The 19,936-nt window shown below is 37.5% G+C and overlaps 1 protein-coding gene across 2 annotated transcripts; it reads left to right on the top strand.

Moving 5' to 3' along the window:
• The first annotated feature begins 7,723 nt into the window (after positions 1-7,723).
• LOC127955955 (tripartite motif-containing protein 16) lies at positions 7,724-18,546 on the top strand. 2 transcript variants are annotated; one of them, XM_052553654.1, is made up of 6 exons: positions 7,724-8,358; positions 11,436-11,531; positions 11,634-11,867; positions 16,438-16,597; positions 16,692-16,739; positions 17,116-18,546. In XM_052553654.1, the coding sequence occupies exons 1-6, from the start codon at positions 7,792-7,794 to the stop codon at positions 17,637-17,639; spliced, it is 1,629 nt and encodes a 542-aa protein (XP_052409614.1). In that variant the 5' UTR covers positions 7,724-7,791; the 3' UTR covers positions 17,640-18,546. The 2 variants fall into 2 exon arrangements, with proteins under 2 accessions (XP_052409614.1, XP_052409615.1); XM_052553655.1 differs by having other exon boundaries at positions 16,717-16,739; positions 17,116-17,334.
• Positions 18,547-19,936: the final 1,390 nt, after the last annotated feature.

Below are 19,936 nucleotides of genomic sequence, written 5' to 3' on the forward strand. Positions count from 1 at the left end.
AATTGTGTGAAAAATACTATGTTTTTTTACACGCGAAACATGAACATATGTTATATTGCACATTGTAAACACAATCAAAGCTTCTAAAAAGCACGTAAAACGGGACCTTTAAGTATTTATGAGGTAATGAACTTCATACCACTGCAGAAGGAAGCTAGAAATATTTAATTGTCACAGAAATCTTGATTGCATTCATTTAAATGAGGCTCATACATTCTTTACAGGGTTAATAATTTTGATGCTAGCTGGTGTTTAGAAAAATTTACGGCTTTTGAAATGTTCAGGTTGTTGCTAGTACATCAAACGTTAAGACAGCTGATTGTGTTTTTTTTTTTTTTTTTTGGTTGATTGTTCATTTTGTACTTTTATTTCATGCACAGTTTTTTTATTGTTTAATTTGTGAACTTTATACACAAATGTTTTTATATTGTTTAAAGTCTATTTCAGTCTCAGTGTTTATAACCTCTACTGTGAAAGGTTTTCAGTTATTTCTCTGAGTGGACTGTATTTTGCTCATCATCTTTGTTTATGGAGCCAGTATTTACTATTAATTTACAGTAGGAACTGTTTTAAGTGTTTTCAATATTTATGCATATAGAAACTTATCGCAGAAGGACATTATTGCTTTAATGTTTTTCAACAATGTGGATTGCGTTAATTTAAATGAGGTTCAAATGCATATAATATTTTTAATAATGGGTAATGTTTTCAAAATGTTAATAGCTTTTAGGTTGTTGCTGGTACATCAAATCCAGAGGGTTGATCAGTGTATAGTTAACAGTTTAAGCATCAGCTGCATTTGCGTGTGAATTATTTAGTGGTTTTTAAGAAGGTTGACATTTTAAAGGAACTCTTGTCAGTAACATTTGGGCAAAAGCTTACCACTTGTGCTAAACATAAAAAATAACAATAAAACAAATATCTGTCATAACATCAACAGAAAAAATTACTCTACAGACCTTAAGAAACAGTTCATTGGGCTCTATGCTCTATATAGACACATGGGAAAATTATGTGAGATATTTGCATTCTTTTTTTTTTTTTTTTTAGCTTGAATGTGGTTCACCATTCATTGCCGTTAAAGCTGCGGTAGGGAACTTTTGACGCTCTAGCGGTTAATAAACAGAACTGCTTGCGTCTTGCGGAAGAACATTGTAGCCGGAACTACTTCTCTCTGTCTATGTCTATGAAGAATCACAAAGGTACTGGGTTACTCCGCCGCGGTACCCCCGAAGCAATCTAAAATAGTCCGAATATAAACACTTATTATAGGTGCACCCTAGTGATTCAGGACAAGCTAAAAACACGGTTTGGAAAATGGATTCATGGTGTACTCGCTTATTATATACATTTTTCTACATTTTGAACACAAACAAAGTTACGGACCGCAGCTCTGATTGGTTGTTTTTTACCGGGAGCGATGGAGTTTCTGCATATGGCAATAGGACCACTGGGAGGAGCCAGAGGAGCTTGATTTTTTCACAGATTATCTGTCTCATATTCTACTGTCAGGACATAATGACAGGATTAACAAATATGTAAAAAATATATTTTTTACAAAAGTTACCTACAGCAGCTAAAAGGAGTGAGCAGGATTAATATTGGAAAAAGTACTTAAAAAGTGTAAGTAATGATTTTAATTTTAACATTATATTTTTCCAGATAAAATGCTTTAATAAGTATTTATTTAAAATCAGTGGTGTCCATTTCTAGTCATGGAGGACCACCATCCTGCCGAGTTTCATTTAAACACTAATTCCTGACAATTGTTTGTAATCCTGAAAACCTTGAAAGGTTCAGGTGTGTTCAGTTGGGACTGAAGCTAAAATTAACTGCAAAGATTGCTTTGCAGGAATAGGATTGGACACCCATGCTTTAGACGATAATCATTATTTATGAAAGCTTTGTAACAGTTGTATGATGTTCCTAGGGCCGTATTAGAGGGTCAATTCTCTTCTCACAGATCCATTGATAAGTATTATCACATCTAACATCAAGCCATCCTAAAAAAGGCCAGTTTGTCAAATACGTCACAACACAATTCTCTATTGTTAGTCCAAAGGGCTCACCAAATGCCCAAAAACTGCAACAACAGATCATCATTAAATGTTCAGTGATGCTTTCTGTGTGATTTGATACTGACTGTGAGAATAATTTATTACATAATATAATTAGTTCAGTGGTTTTTCACCCAGAGGTCATGTTGGTGCCATCAACCCATGTCCAGCTTCACTCCACTTCTTTGTCAGTCAGACCAATCCAGAATTCTCTTTTATCAGTAATTTTCTTAACAAACTCCTGAGCATATGAAACAATTATGCTATTACTGTATATCATTCACAGACAGCAGACACATAACATAAGCATTTTTCATTTAGAAGCTAAACACCACAAATGTACACAAAACTCACATTTTCCTCTTTCCTTGTTTATGATGATCAGATCTGCTCCTCTCGTCTGACAGTGTTGTCTGCTGTCGTCCCAGTTCTTCCTCTCAGTGGACAAGAGGTAAAAATTGGATTGATAGTAAATCCATTCATCTGTAAACACTACCAGTTCAGCTATTAGCTCCCCCCCCCATTTACACTCACCTGCATGTAACTTACAGATAGTATAGTGAATGCCATTTTTAATTCCATGCTTTAGCAATGTCTGCTACATAGCAAATACTTTACCAAGAGACAGAAGTTAATTTCTTAGCTGCTCTCTCTCAATGGTCAGGTTTGTGTTCTTGGATAAGAGCTGTTGTCTCGCTTGAGAGAAGATGACACACAGCACTATGACTGCAGTCAGCAGAAGAACACACAGCAGAACCAAACACACTACAGCTGCTCTGGAGCTTCTGATCCTCACAGAATCACTTCCTGAAGAACAATCATGCTGTTATTCTCTTTATTTATCATCATTCATTTATCATTTATCATCAATTGAAAGCATGAAAACTGAATGAATTATCAATCTCAGTTACTGTAAGTTCTGATGACTTTCCTTGTGCTGAGTCTTTTCCAATTTGATCACTTATGTCATAATTTTCATAGATATTTGAGACTCTGTCCATTTTTCTATATTTACTTTCAGACCGTTTTGGTGTTGTAAAGACACTCACAAACTCACGCTGGTTTCTCTTCTTGAGTGGAGCGTGTTGTGTTCCTCATCTGTGTTTGTGTGGCCAGTGTTTATGCAGAAAGGAAACCCAACCCACTGCAGGACACGGTGGGCTTCTACATTTTGACATTGCATGCTGCTGGAAAACTTTTTGTTACTGCTACATCCAGTCCAGAGCAGTGATCAGTTTATGGTTTTAATTATGGCTGCATTTACGTTCTTCAAGATGTATGAGTTATTTGATGATTTTATAGGAGGGAAACTTTTTAACAGATCTCCTGTCATTAAGTGTTGTGTTTTGTCAATACTGAAACATATTTTAGTGACTTTGATGCAGTTTAATTATAAATCAAATAAAAAAACTTTTTTTGGTGCTGATTGATTTTTTTTTTTTAGCAATCTAAAAAGGTTGCTTACCATATTTTTCGGACTATAAGTCGCACCTGAGTATAAGTCGCATCAGTCCAAAAATACGTCATGATGAGGAAAAAAACATATAAGTCGCACCAGACTATAAGTCGCATTTATTTAGAACCAAGCACCAAGAGAAAACATTACCGTCTACAGCCGCGAGAGGGCGCTCTATGTCATTAGTGTCAGTCCCTCCAGAAAAACGCAATTATGCGATCGCATGATTTTATGCATAATCAGCCAAGGGCCGCATATTTATGCGGGGGTCGCATTTTTTCAAATATGCCGCACTTTCGCCGCATAAAATCCCAATTTCAGGAGGCAAAATATGCGGAGGTAGCATGATTTCATAATAATAATAGTTTTCGTTGCAAAAAAGTCACATATATCTTAGCAGAAAGTTTAAAAATGTTGCGTTTACTTCACACAAGTAAATCGCCATTATTTCCCAATGGGAACCTTATGAAGTGACGTAATTGCGCGACGTGAACATCATCTGTGAAGCCCGCGGTGAAACCAGGGTGAAGGACGAAAATCTTTCTTATCTGCCAACAAAAATAAGCGCAAAAGACAGCGCGAAGCAGTTACCCGGTGTGTTACATGACAGTGGGGGCAAATTATTTTGAGAGAGGGATGAGGATGAGGATGGCGAATGATAGGCCAGTGTTAAAGGCTACACAGTTAGTTTTCATTTTCACAGTGGACTGTTGTAGTTTCATTCAGAAGTTGATGCACCTCTACAGTTGTAAGATTGTACTTTTTTGTTACAGAATAGTACCAAAACCTTACAGTTGTAAGTATATTAGTAGTATGTAAAATAATTTACGTTGCAATAAGAGATTGCACTTTGCAATTCCTGTAAAACAGCATTTGTATATTTGTGTGTATATTTTATTTGCATTCATTTTTACAGAAGTTGTTGAATATTCCTTTTGTAAAGCTAGAGAACTTGTTTGACTCAATGTTTTGTAAGTTTGAGCCATGTGTTAATTAAGGTCTGAAATAAAACAGAATGAGAACTTAAATATTATGTGATTTAGTATGCTTGCTTATCATAGGAAGTTATAAGAAATGACTCTTTACAGTAAGGTAGTAGCCTAGTGAGAACAGGGTGTTGGGTGGGGGGGGGGGGGGGTCACCTTTTTTTCTCTTTTTCATCAAACCACAGTTTTTGCAAGTTCCCGCAATTTCATCGCATAAGATTGCGGTAATGTTTTCTCTTGGTTCATTTCTCTCGGTTCATGTCAAATTAATTTTGATAAATAAGTCGCACCTGACTATAAGTCGCAGGAAGAGCCAAACTATAAAAAAAAGTGCGACTTATAGTCTGGAAAATACGGTATTTTATTAATGCTATGCCAACATGCTATGCCTTTTATTAAGAGAAAAAATAGGTATACTAACTGTAAACATTAGTTACTATTTACATTAAATTGTGTAAATTTAACCACTCAAAATTTTAAATTCAAATATTAAATGACACAAAAAGAAGATTTTTTTCAAAAGGTTTTTTTTTTTTTTTTAATGATGCTAAGTTGCATTTTAAGTAATTAACTCTAATATCATCTGGTATATCAGCAACAGAGAGACTTGTGATAACACTCCTGGAAATAACATATGATATTAATGAAGTTGTGCACTCTTGAAAAACGTGAACTGAATGATGAACCACTGTAAGTAGTGTGTGTGTGTGTGTGTGCGCACTGGTATATAAGATTGATAGGACACAAATGTGTATAATGACATGGGTACTATAATGTAAACATGATTTATGAGTGAAAAAAAACATACAAAACAGTGTATTATGTAATTTAAAAATTGTACTCTGTGAGGAGTAGGTTTAGGTCTAGGCTTGGTGTTGAGGGAGAAAATATAGTTTGTACAGTATAGATACCATTATGCCTATGGAGAGTCTCCGTAAACCACAAATGCAAGTGTGTGTGTTACTTTTTTATGAGTAGATGTGTGTATTGAAATTAGAGTGATGTTAAAGAAATGTTATACCATATTTAGTTTAATTAAGTTTTATTTACAGTTTTATTTCTTAGAGTTTTATGTAGTTTCTCTACAAAAGATTTTAAGCAATATTCCACTCTTATTCTATTCTAGGTTTGCATGCTTGATTAAAATGACTGAAACCCTTCAATTTAAAGTAAAAAAAATAAATAAAAAAATAATAATGAATTAAAGAGAGGCTAGCTTGCTGTTTAATGTTTATCTGGTAAAGCATGTGTGTTTGTAAAGTACTGTATTGATTTTGGATCATCTTAACTCTACTGTAACTATGATGTTTTATTGCAACTTTTACAAAAAAGGTTTACAAACCAAACCTGGGATGAAATAATAATAATGTGTAATTTAAAAAAAAGAAAAGAGAAAATACGGAAGTGATTCACAATGACTGGTGATGTATAACTGCATCATGTACAAATAATAACTGAAGACTGGAATCTCAATTATATGATAGAATGTTCTTTGATTCTCACTCACAAGGCATTACTGGTCATATACAACACCTCTAGAATTCAATTTTGCACACATTTTGTATGTCTTTCTAATTAAACACACCTGACTCAACTCATCAGCTCATTAGAAGAAACTCCAGCACTTGAAATGTGTGTCTGACAAAGAAGACATTAAAAAGGTTTGTGTTCTTGAGCATCAGCTGCTCTCTCTCATTGGTCAGGTTTTCATTCTTGGATATGAGCTGTTGTCGTTCTTGAGTGAAGAAGAAACACAGCACTGTGACTGCAGTCAGCAGAAGAACACACAGCAGAACCAAACACACTACAGCTGCTCTGGAGCTTCTGATCCTCACAGAATCACTTCCTGAAAAAAACATACATTATATTAGTCTATTTTCTTCTCCATCCAGTTTACGTCAGCTTTTATGAGTAAATGTATTAACAAGTAATCTCAGTTAACTGTGTGTTGAGATGCTTGGGTTTTCAGTGTTTGGGTGTCAAAGTCCTCTTTGTCTTTCTTATGTTTCATATCTCTTACAGCCCCGGCACTTACATAAATATCAGCTACCTTCTCTACTCTTTCTTCTAAGTCCATTATCGAGCCTTTATCCAAACTATCATTCACATGCCCAAACATCTTCAGTGCAGTTTGGATGTCTACAACCTTTTAACTATGAAGTGTATATGTGAAGCATTAAAAAAAGCTTTAAGTCGTATTTAGAAAAGAGAGTGAGGGATCTCCAATGGAGAATCTCACACTGCGCAGTTGCTGTTAACCCAAATGTACGTAATGTGTGTCCTTTTTGTGAAAATTTTTCATTGTTTTATTGAGTGTACAAGATTGGGTTATTTTTTTTGACTTTCTTAAATTGTTGTTTAGCAGTTTAAATGAAGCTTTTACTGTTCAGAGTTGTATGCTTGGTTATAGATATGCAGCAAAAAAACAATAAAATGTCAACAATTCAATTTTATTATAGGTGAAGCAAAAATGGCAATATATTTAAGTAGGAGGAACAAAATTGAAGGGTCTATAGGATGTGAAATTATATCTATCTTAAAAAAAAACAGGATAAAATCAAGAGTATGGATTGATTTTAATTTTTTTTAAGATGATGAAAGACTTTTTTTCAAACCAGTGTGGGGTTATAATGATGCAGTTTGCTCTGTTGTAGAGACATTCAAATTTTCTCTTGTGTTACAATGTTTATTACTAATGTAATTTGAATTATTGTGTTGAAGTGGTGTATAAGAATTGTAAATAAATGTTTTGTTAAAATTAAAAAAAAATCTCTCTCTGAGGCTCTGCGATTCAGCTCCCTTACCATATAAGCTAATACTTTAGCTATAATCTGATGCTGTTTTCTAATTATGTCTGGCTAAATATCTCAATTTATCTTTTATTCATGTTTTAGGATCCTCTAAGAAGTACTTCATTTGGTGCGTATTACATTTTCTTCTTTCTTTTTGGGGTAGGCTCCGCCCTGCCTTCATCTTTGACAGGATTAGCGGCTATCTACAAACTTCAGATCCCCGCTATGGATGGCGCTACGCCAAAATAATTCTGTTATTTGTATGTTTCTGTAAATAAATGCTTTAGTCTAATCTACACCTCCTGAGTCTTTCTGGAATAACTTGTATTCTCATGTCTTGTATGTCTGTCTAAAGCTGACCTCTAGTGGACATTTTGTTATCTGTGACTTTAAAGACACACCCATGTTGTACACGAAAGCAGGAAACTCCTACATTCAGGGCGACTGAAACACAAGTATAATTGAGCTGTTGTGTGTCTGTGCAGTACTCATGCAGTAAAATGGCAGAAGCCAGGTTTTCTCAAGACGATTTCATGTGCCCAGTGTGTCTGGATCTCCTGAAGGATCCAGTGACCATTCCCTGTGGACACAGCTTCTGTATGGGATGTATAACAGACAGCTGGGATCAGCAGGATCAGATGAGAGTCTACAGCTGCCCTCAGTGCAGACGGATCTTCAACCCAACGCCTGATTTAGCTAAAAACATCATGCTGGCTAAAGTGGTGGATAAACTGAAGAAACCTCCTGGTCACTCTTACGCTGGACCTGGAGAAGTGCAGTGTGATGTCTGTGCTGGAAGAAAATACAAAGCCGTCAAGTCCTGTCTGGTGTGTCTGGAATCATACTGTCAAACCCATTTTGACCATCATGAGGATTTTCACTCATGTAAGCGCCACAAAGTGACCGAAACCACTGGACAACTGCATGAGAAGATCTGCTGTCAACATGACAAGCTTCTGGAGTTGTTTTGTAAAACTGATCAACAGTTTATATGTGTGCTTTGTTTGAAGTATGAACATAAAAACCATGACACTACATCAGCTGCCGTACACAGGACAGAGAAACAGGTATGGACCTAAAAATGCACTACAGATCTTTTGAAAAGCTTTTGGATTGAACTTTGACGAGAAATTTCAGGATTGCATCATTCGTTCTTGTTTACATCATGTGTATTCTGTGAATGATCACTAGATGGCAGTCTAAGGCCAATAAACAGAGACATTTCCGGTTTCACTGAACAAAGCATAACAAAACAAAACGCAATCAGATGAAATCAGCTTCGAATAAAAAGAACATTACATTTCTCAAGATGTCATAATCCTCTGCTAAACAACTCCACAAACATATTATATATTGATGTAGCAGGCAATAGTTGACATCTTACGTCATACCACACAGCCAACAGACTGTCGAGTTATTAATCATAAAAGAGATCAGGGCCATTGAACGTGTCACAACTCATGCCATTCTTTTATTCACTGACCTTTCACACATACAGCTCTTCCTCTTCATTCCTTGACTCCCCTCCACCATCTCTCTTAAAGAGACCAATATTAAACATATAATAGTCACACCACTTCTCCCCTTCTAACAACACTAAAAACAGCAAAGAACCACAAGGCCATACATTAGCCTTCAAAATACTTACGAACTTAAACCAAACTCACATTCAACATACCTGAACTAACGGGCTTCTCTTTAGTTGTTTGTTTTGCTAGTTTCTGTTAACACTGAATTATTGCATTCTCATTAACACCATAACACTTTCCTTTCTAACTGAATTTGATGTCTATACATACTCTCCTTGATTTATAAGTCCAGCCTTTTTGGTTGAATCACAGGTCTCCCAGACCGTGACCGTCTCCCTGACCGTGTATGGTCTTTTGAAGGCTCAGGAAATCTGTGTGATCAACAGATTTTTTAAAGTTTCAGCACATGGTTTGCTCTGAGGCATAGGTACAAAATGTCGCCTGTTCCTCCTGATTGTGCCTTGAGGGCTCTCCACCAGGAATAAAGGGGGTGCTGAATGGGATGCTACCACAGTGCCCTCAGTCTTCGTGTCTGTTATCCAAACTCTGACCAAAAGGTGACTAAGCTGTCTTGCACAGTGACGTGTGTTGCAACTTGCATCCTGCTTGTTCATGCATCTCGGAAAATGTTCTGGTGCTGAAGCAATGCCAAAAGGCAGCTGGGACCCACACAGACCACAGGGTGAGCACCCCCTTCTGGTCTCACTAGCACCTCTTCCAGCAGCAACCTAGTTTTCTCAGGAGGTCTCCCATCCAGGTACAGACCAGGCTCAGCCCTGCTTAGCTTCAGAGGGAAACCGGTCTTGGGCTCCAGGGTGATATGGCTGCCGGTTCATTGCACGCTGCTGCATCAATAGCATGCACTGTTTTGGCCGTTTTGCACATCTTGCTGTAGTGGCCTTTTTTTCCACATGAATGGCATGAGACATCTTTGAATGGACATTGCCATTTCCCATGTCCTCTTAAGTCAGTCTGCGGTTTTTTTATGACTTCTCACTGTCGTGCCCTATTGATAGCTTTCTCAACAGTGCGGTCTCTGTCCAGCTGCATCCGTTCAGATAGTGTACTGTCTCTTAGACCAACTACAAGTCTTTCTCTGAGCAGTTCATCATGCAGGGCTCCATAATTACAGTTTTCAGCAAGAGCATACAGGGCTGTTATGAAGTTATCAACTGATTCATTTGGGTGCTGCACTCTTTGATTAAATCTTGCTCGTTCATAGATCACGTTTGTTTTGGGCACAAAAAGAATCTGTTGAATGTCTCTTTAACTGTTTCGTATTCATAACGCTGCACTTCAGATAAAGGCTGTCCTCTTAACACATCATCTGCTTTGTCTCCCATGCAGTATATTAATGTGTTCACATGATTCGCCTGCGAGCTGACGTGCAGATTACTGGCCAGTCGAAATCTTTCAACCCGCCGAATCCACTTTTCCCACTCTTGAGGTTTTGCGAAGTCGAACGGCTCTATAGGCTGAATCGTAAGGGCCGTTTCATAGTCAACGCGAGAAACGCGAGCAAGCAACGCGAGCGAAGCGCTCCCTTTCATAGTCTAAACAGTGAACGCAAGCGTCACGGGTGATGCGTGTATGCAATACACCGCTCACGCAACAGGGGGTAGTAGAGTTGGGTGATATTAGTAGAGTCGGGTCGCGTGATATTCAGATCACGATGACAACTGTAGAGGAGTGTATTCTGTTGCTGATGAACTATCGTATAAATGTGGATGAATACGTATAAGTTCCCATAATTTTTCCTCTTCGCCCACCATTGTATTCGAACCCAATATACTTGAATTAATGTACAATACTTGCGAAAGTGAAAGTGAAGTGACATTCAGCCAAGTATGGTGACCCATACTCAGAATTTGTGCTCTGCATTTAACCCATCCGAAATGCACACACACAGAGCAGTGAACACACACACACACACTGTGAGCACACACCCGGAGCAGTGGGCAGCCATTTATGCTGCGGCGCCCGGGGAGCAGTTGGGGGTCCGATGCCTTGCTCAAGGGCACCTAAGTCGTGGTATTGAAGGTGGAGAGAGAACTGTTCATGCACTCCCCCCACCCACAATTCCGTCCAGCCCGAGACTAGAACTCACAACCCTTCGATTGGGAGTCCAACCCTCTAACCATTAGGCCACGACTTCCCCTTTGCAATGTCGCCCCCACCGACAACGCATAGTATTGCGTGAATCGGCGCGTCGCGTATCAAAAACTAGGACGACACATTTGGCTACGCACCGACGCATAATGGCGGCCGAAGCGTAACGATGCGTAGCCTCGGGGACGAGTATGCGTACAGATGCGTTGACTATGAAACGGCCCTAAAGGTGGCGCTCGGAGGTACGCGTAGATTCGGCTGGAGTTTTTGCTATGCTGCCGCGGGTCCCCCTTGATGTCCTCGCTCATGTTGAATGCTCAAGTGGTGCAACTTTTTTTTTTTTTCGCTCTCACTCGCCTCCCTTCACTTCTGTGCATCTACTTTCGCTTTACACCTGACACCATGTCAAGTTATTAATCATAAAAGAAATCAGAACGTGTCATGATGATTTTGTGATGCAATGGCATCACATATATGGCATTCATTGTTATTTATTTGTCCTCCAGAATCAGCTGAAGGAGACACAGAGAAGGTTCCAGCAGAGAATCCAACAGAGAGAGAAAGATCTTCAGCAGCTGAGAGAGGCTGTGAAGTCTCATAAGGCGAGTCTGGAGAAGAAGAAACGTTTGTGTCAGTCTCAGTTCAGACTCTCCTCTTTCAGTCCCACTGAAGCTCACTGTGTTATTGTGATGTGTGTTTAACAGCGCTCTGCACAGACAGCCGTGGAGGAGAGCGAGAGGATCTTTACTGAGCTCATTCGCTCCATTGAAAAAATGCGCTCTAAGGTCACACAGCGGATCAGAGATCAGGAAAAGGATGCAGCAAGTCGAGCTGAAGAACAACTCGAGCGACTGGAGCAGGAGATCAGTGATCTGAGGAGGAGAGACGCTGAGCTGGAGCAGCTTTCACAAACACAGGATCACATTCATTTGCTTCAGGTAACTCTTAAAGAACATGATCATTTAATGAAAGTAGATTATTAGGAATGCAGCCGGTCAGCTGATGTCAGTTTATATGCTAGACTCTCATATGAACATCAACTTTTTTAAAAAGAGATGGCATTTAAAAATGGATTTCAGTTCTGGTTAAAGAGAAGACTGATTATCAAATCAGTCAAGTTTTCTGAAAAAATATCAACTCTCAATAATACCTAGGTTAATTTACCTATTAATAGCAGACACATAATATCTATTTATGTACCACAACTATAACTGCAGGAGCGGTCGTGGTTAGAGAGTCAGATTTAAACTAACAATAGAATGACATGTCTATACTAAGTGAAAATTCATTTGTTTCATGCTTTCATTTAGCACAAAAATGAATTTGTAAAATACTATACTTATAACAAATGCATTTGGGGAAGTATGAAATATACTGTACATATTCATCTTTAAGTTCACCGGTTAGGTTCTTAATTCCATCTTCAACATTTGGACATTTTTAAGTGATTTTCACACATACATACCCATATAAACTACCAGGACAAAACATTAGATAGACGACACCACTTCATAACCCCAATGACATGTCCATGCTCAAGCATCCCAATAACTAGTGTTGGTAAGGGATGAATGGAGCAGCTCATCTTGTGATCCTGTAGCTGTTTGAAGGCCATATAATGTATCCGCTGTATGAGTTCTCACCTAAGACTATAGCAATAGGCAACGTCACATTGTGTGTATTGATATCTGTTTGTTCCATCACCCCTTAATGGGGTACTCCACCCCAAAATGAATATTTTGTTATTAACCACTTACCCCCATGTGATTGCAAACGCCATCTACATTTACTATACTGTGTCAGCCGTGCCACAAGGATGCACTGTTTTTATTCAAATCCCAGTGTAAATACATGTAGAAAACGTATTGTAGACGCAGTAGAATCTACATTTGTTATTGTATTTGTGATTTATCAGTGAAGAAATTATAAAGATAATACTATTAACATGTGAGGGAATATTAGTTGAGCTGACATCCATTTTTTTGGTAATCTAACCACTGTGCTAAATAAAAACTTTGGATTGTATTAGTATTTAGTATAGTATTTTCTATGAGTTTGCGGATATGTTCAGTCCTGGCAGCTTTTAAACCCTGTTTATAATTGAACATACTGTGTTCCCATTCAATTCTAAAAACTTCCAAGTTAGTTTTTCTGAGAGAATGGGCATTACTGTTGTACCATGGTGCAGTATGTTATTCTCTAACCTTTCTAATGTATTAGAGAAGATAGTGCCCATATTGCTAGTCACTTCATATAGTTCATGTTCATTCACCAGCAAGACCATGATTTCTGCACTTAAGACAGGAGCATCTTTATTCAGCACAGAGGTTAACTGAATGCCCCTGAACTTGAGAGGGCACAAGTTGTACATGATTGAAACCATCAGTGCCATTTATTACGGGGTCTATAAGCTTATACTTAACCTCTGTTTCGTTTAAATGAACTAAACTTGCAATGCTTTGGTCACTGACAAGTGTCCGGATTTAGTCTCTGATGCAAAATGTTGATGGTTTTAAGGTTTTGGACTTGTGATCACGTTCTTCCAGGTTGAAGAGTGATGAATCCCAAATAAAGGCCAAAATAAAATAAAAAAACAAAGCAGGCAGGTCACTGAAGAGCCTGGGTCAGAGAGCCAATGGTTAGTTGCTCTTCTGGAGGGACAGTTTATGACTCTTTGTCTCCAAGCATGGTAATTTGCTTATGTAACTGGATCTGATTTTAATATTCAAACTAGTAAAGATTCTCAAATTACTAATATTTTGCACCGGCATCAACATATACAGTAGTATGCACTTTCAATTAAATCATCCAAAGATGAATTGCTAGAGACTAAACATGGTATAAGTGAGGTGATATTCAATTAAATTCAATTCAAGTTTATTTGTATAGCGCTTTTTACGATACAAATCATTACAAAGCAACTTTACAGAAAAATTACGTTTCTACAATATTGAGTAGTAGCTTATAAGTGGTGACTGTCAGTTTGTGCACGTATGACAGGGTTTTTCAGAAAAATGAATACAAGACATAGTCAGCCAGGCGATGAACATTATAACAGCAATTATTATATGATGCAGTCACACTTGTAGCAATATTTGTTAGTTCTGTTTGTTGATTCAGGGTTAGCATCTGAGGTCCTCTGAGGGTCAGCATCATCTCTTCTCAGGTGTTCTGGATCCAGACTGGAGCTTGTGTAAATCCTAGTTACCACGGGATGTAAATCAAATAAAGACATCATTAGCATAACTGCTGTTCCAACAAAGTCAAATTAATTAGTTTAACCCAAGCTAAAGAATAAGAATGCGCATTTGATCAGATGCAACTGCAGTCAAAATTTAAGAGATGCATTATTTGAATGTTTGGTGAAAGAGATGTGTTTTTAAATCTAGATTTAAACCGAGAGAGTGTGTCTGAACCCCAAACATTATCAGGAAGGCTATTCCAGAGTTTGAGAGCCAAATGTGAAAAAGCTGTACCTCCTTTAGTGGACTTTGCTATCCTAGGAACTACCAAAAGTCCAGTTTTTTGTGACCTTAGGGACTTATTAGGGAGGTTATTGATAAGTAATGATAATTTGTAACTGAAATGGAACTTAATAGGTGCATTTTGGACTACCTGTAGCTTGTTTATTGACGAAGCAGGACAACCACCTAGAAGTGCATTACAATAGTCCAGTCTAGAGGTCATGAATGCATGAACTAGCTTTTCTGCATCAGAAACAGGTAACATGTTTCATAGCTTGGCAATGTTTCTAAGATGGAAGAATGCTGTTTTTGTAACATGGGAAATATGGTTTTCAAAATGACAAGTTGCTGTCTAATATTACACCCAGATTTCTGACTGTAGAGGAAAGTAACAGTACATCCGTCTAGTTGCAAATTGTAATCTACTAGATTCTGTGTAGTGTTTTTTGGTCCAATAATGAATATCTGTCTTATCCAAATTTAATAGGAGAAAATTATTGGTCTTCCAATATTTAAAATTTTTAACACACTCTGTTAGCTTAGATAATTGAGAAGTTTCATCTGGTCTCGTTGAAATATATAATTGAGTATCATCAGCATAACATTGAAAACTAATCCCGTACTTTCTAATAATATTACCCAGGGGCAACATGTATATAGAAAATAGAAGGGGACCTAGGACGGATCCTTGTGGCACTCCATATTTTACTGATGATAAATGAGATGACACCCCATTTAAGTAAACAAAATGGTAGTGATCAGACAGATAGGATCTAAACCATCTTAGAGCCTGCCTTTGAATATTAACCAGTGATCTATCATAAGCATGCATGTCAAGACAAGTCACCTTTATTTATATAGCGCTTTAAACAAAACACATTGCGTCAAAGCAACTGAACAACATTAATAAGGAAAACAGTGTCAATAATGCAAAATGACAGTTAAAGGCAGTTCATCATTAAATTCAGTGATGTCATCTCTGTTCAGTTAAATAGTGTCAGTGCATTTATTTGCAATCAAGTCAATGATATCGCTGTAGATGAAGTTACCCCAACTAAGCAAGCCAGAGGCGACAGCGGCAAGGAACCGAAACTCCATCGGTGACAGAATGGAGAAAAAAACCTTGGGAGAAACCAGGCTCAGTTGGGGGGCCAGTTCTCCTCTGACCAGACGAAACCAGTAGTTCAATTCCAGGCTGCAGCAAAGTCAGATTGTGCAGAAGAATCATCTGTTTCCTGTGGTCTTGTCCTGGTGGTCCTCTGAGACAAGGTCTTTACAGGGGATCTGTATCTGGGGATCTAGTTGTCCTGGTCTCCGCTGTCTTTCAGGGCAGTAGAGGTCCTTTCTAGGTGCTGATCCACCATCTGGTCTGGATACGTACTGGATCCGGGTGACTGCAGTGACCCTCTGATCTGGATACTGACTGGATCTGGTGGCCACGGTGACCTCGGAATAAGAGAGAAACAGACAAATATTAGCGTAGATGCCATTCTTCTAATGATGTAGGAAGTACATAGGGTGTTATGGGAAGTGTTTCCGATTCCGGTTTACCTAATTAATGCAGCCTAAAAATCCTTTAACGGATTTGGATATTAAAAGCATATTAGTATGTTATGTGTAAGCCAGGTTAAAGAGATGGGTCTTGAATCTATATTTAAACTGCAAGAGTGTGTCTGCCTCCCGAACAATGTTAGGTAGGTTATTCCAGAGTTTAGGCACCAAATGATCTGCCGCCCGCAGTTGATTTTGATATTCTAGGTATTATCAAATTGCTTTGAGAACGTAGCGGACGTAGAGGATTATAATGTAAAAGGAGCTCATTCAAATACTGAGGTAAATACTGAATAAGTAATAAGCCATATTTTTAAAATCTATACGATGTTTGATAGAGAGCCAGTGCAGTGTTGACAGGACCGGGCTAATATGGTAATTCTTCCTGGTTCTAGTAAGAACTCTTGCTGCTGCATTTTGGACTAGCTGTAGTTTGTTTACTAAGCGTGCAGAACAACCACCCAATAAAGCATTTTATTTCTGTTTCCTGTAGAGCTTCCAGTGTCTCTCAACACCTCCTGAATCTACAGAAGTACCCAACATTCTCTTCAGTTCTCTCTTCTCTTTTGATAGCATGAGAGAATCTGTCCGTCAGCTGAGAGACAAACTGAAGGATTTCTGGAAAAAAGAGCTCAGAAACATCTCTGACAGAGGTAAAGCCATGAAGATTATGAAGATCTGCTCTCAGAAATGAGTCCTTCCCGTGGTATTGTACTTAATACTGTTAATATATTTTGATTTACACAGTAACATTCACCAACTTTGTTCCCAGGACCAACAACGACTTCCTACAATGTAAGTCACTAAGAAAATAGCTTAAAAGCTTTTAAATACACTAGCCTATAAATAAACTACTTTAGCTGTTGTCAGAATAGCATTGAAAGCAGCAATGGTTGTCCCCTCCACCATGTGTTTAAAGTTTATAACCCGCCCAACTCAGATACTCTGGTATTAAAATTATTTCCAAATTTCCAAGTAGCAAATATGACTTGAGAGGCCGTTCACACACAATTTTCTGATTAGAAAACTCATATTTATGATAATTTCGTGAAGGCAACATGAGACATTACTGAAGCATTGAACAAAAACCATTAAGAGTGCAAATACATTATTAAAACAGATCAAACAGATTCAGAATTTGTGATTTTTTAATGCATTTTATCTCCAACAGATTCCCATCAGCTCACTCTGGATCCAAACACAGCTCATCAACGGCTTTATCTGTCCAACAGGAACAGAGTGATTACTAATACTTCCATAGGGCAGCTGTATCCTGATCATCCAGAAAGATTTGATTATTGGCTTCAAGTGTTGTGTAGAGAGAGTGTGTGTGGACGCAGTTACTGGGAGATTGAGTGGAGTGGGGTGTATGGTGTGTATATATCAGTGTCATATAAGAGCATTAGCAGAAAGGGAGGGGGTTATAACAGTTGGTTTGGACATAATGATCAGTCCTGGAGTCTATTCTGCTGTCCCTTCAGATTTTCATTCATCCACAATAAGATAGAGACTGATCTCCCTGTAGTGTCCAGTCGTAGAATAGGAGTATTTGTGGATCACAGCGCAGGAACTCTGTCCTTCTACGGCGTCTCTGACACAATGAGACTCATCCACACGGTCCAGACTACATTCACTCAGCCGCTCTATCCTGGGTTTTGGGTTTATTATGACTCAACATCAGTGAAACTGTGCTGATGAATCAGAATAGATTCATAAGAAATTCTACCCATAATGCTTTGAACTGCATGACAAATCAGTGACAGTTAGAAAATATGTACTTGGGTGCTCCATATAGTTTCAAAGCAGGTTTACATAAAACAATGATGGTAAGTAACTATAAAGTTAACTTTATTCTTCTCCCAGTACACCTGCCACTTACTTACATGTATTTTGGGAGAAACTGATGAATTAACGAGATGTAAATCCAACTGAGAGGACTCCGAGCAGCTGCGCAAACAGACATGCTGGTGTCCATCTCACATTACAGATCACAATCAAGATCATTTAGAACTGTTTTTAAACAATATAAGAGACCAATTTGCACATATTTGTGAATCGGAATATCAGATAGTTGAGGAAATGGTAAATGAGTTTATACATATTTTAAAAACTACTAAGTAATCAATCTGTCATACAGTGTTATTGTGGCAATGGTGTGTCATGTGACAATGTTCGCCTAAAAACTCACTCTGGGGGAACTCTGGAATATTTTAAACACCACTGAAATGGTTGAAATGTCAGAATCTGTGTGTAATTTGTGACATTGATAGTAATGTAGCTTGTACTAGTCCTGCTGGATTCATTTTTGTTACTTTCCAGTACATGTGTCATTTTGATTTCTCCCAAAAATATTACTTAATGTTATCGCATAGGACTAAAGGGGTGGTCACTCTAGACTTGAAATGTGCGAAATTATTTTGGACGCTGTTGCGAATATGGGTGGGAGGAAGATTATACGGTCTCTCCTCAATTATCACATGGATTAATATGTGCTTGTACTGTGTCTTTTGCAACGGCGTTGAAAGCGTCTTATTATATTGTACTTTCTGTATCTCTCTCTATGTATTATATAAAATAAAATGCTGCGCTACAGCTAAAGTTATATAGCGCTTCCTTCATTTTTGAATTTCTATAACGTTACAGAGAGGTCATGCAATGACGTATCGATCTTCTACTTGTCCCACAGTTTCACGTAATGCGAATTCGCAGGTCAGAGTTCACCAAACTTGAACTTTGGAACGCAGCGAAATGCGAAGTCAATGGAACGAAAAGTGCAGTGTGACCTCCCCATAAGACGTAATGACTTCAGTACTAAGGGTAATCTTAAAGCTAACTACAAAATATGGGATCTTTTTTACAATTTCTTGAAAAGAAAGAAATAGAGATACAAGAAATGTGGGATTGATGTTAATATGATGTAATTGTAGTTTACAAAGTTTTTTTTTTGTCATTTAAAAAAAGTAGATAATAAAAGCTTTCCGGAACAGCATACTTATTTGAACATTAGAGCATGCTAGAGTGATAAACAATGAGATTTTTTTTTTTCATATTTTATTTAATTTTGACAAAAGCAAATAGTGCCTTTCTCACTCAAAAACTGATCAGTGAGGTCTACAAAAAAATGTATTCTAAAAATAGAGACAAAACCAGTCCTAATTCAAAGAAAACAAGATGGAAAAAAGATTGATAATATTTGATGATAGTATTGCAAAACAATAGTTTTTTAAGCTAATGGTCATTTTTAATCAGGAACACCAGAAGTGTAACAGAGATTTGATGAAAAGAATAAAAGGAAAAAAAAAGTGAAAAGTGCCAAGTATAGTAACCCATACTTAGAATTGCCAAATACACGTGTTTCAAATAAATGTTACACCATATTGCTGCTGCTGCTGTTGTTCTTTCAATAAATACATTTAAATTATATACAATAAATAAAATGCCAAACGGACATAAAATAATAAACATTTCTTTTTATCAAGTAAATCATGACACGACATACAATATAAAATGTGCAACAATTTATCCAGTTTAATTTAATAATTGAACAATAAAATAATGAAACAAACTGACTCAAATATTTTCTTTCCACATCATGCTTCGATTTTACAGACTATAGGACATTCACACTTCCCATGCGGTGGCCAGTCGTGTAGAGCGCTAACTAGCCAATAGGAACGAAGGAAATTCCTGGGAGGCATGATGAGTAAAATACACAGAATGAGATATTTAAATCCCTCCTCAGCCACAAAAAAAACACAAAATGAGTTTGTAATCATTTTACATCTAGATACGATACGATTAACATGTAATAAACAAACTTTGTTAACAAAGATAAAATAAATATTTTTAAATAATTGTTCTTGTGTAGTACGGACAAAATGTGCAATGATCTTAATAAACATTTACATTATAAAAGGGAATAGTTATCTTCAATAGAGTAAATATTTGAATGTGAATAATTGAGAACATTTTGATCATGTTTTCGACCTCTA

The sequence above is a fragment of the Carassius gibelio genome, chromosome B4, assembly GCF_023724105.1.
Source record: "Carassius gibelio isolate Cgi1373 ecotype wild population from Czech Republic chromosome B4, carGib1.2-hapl.c, whole genome shotgun sequence".
Taxonomy (NCBI): Eukaryota; Metazoa; Chordata; class Actinopteri; order Cypriniformes; family Cyprinidae; genus Carassius; species Carassius gibelio.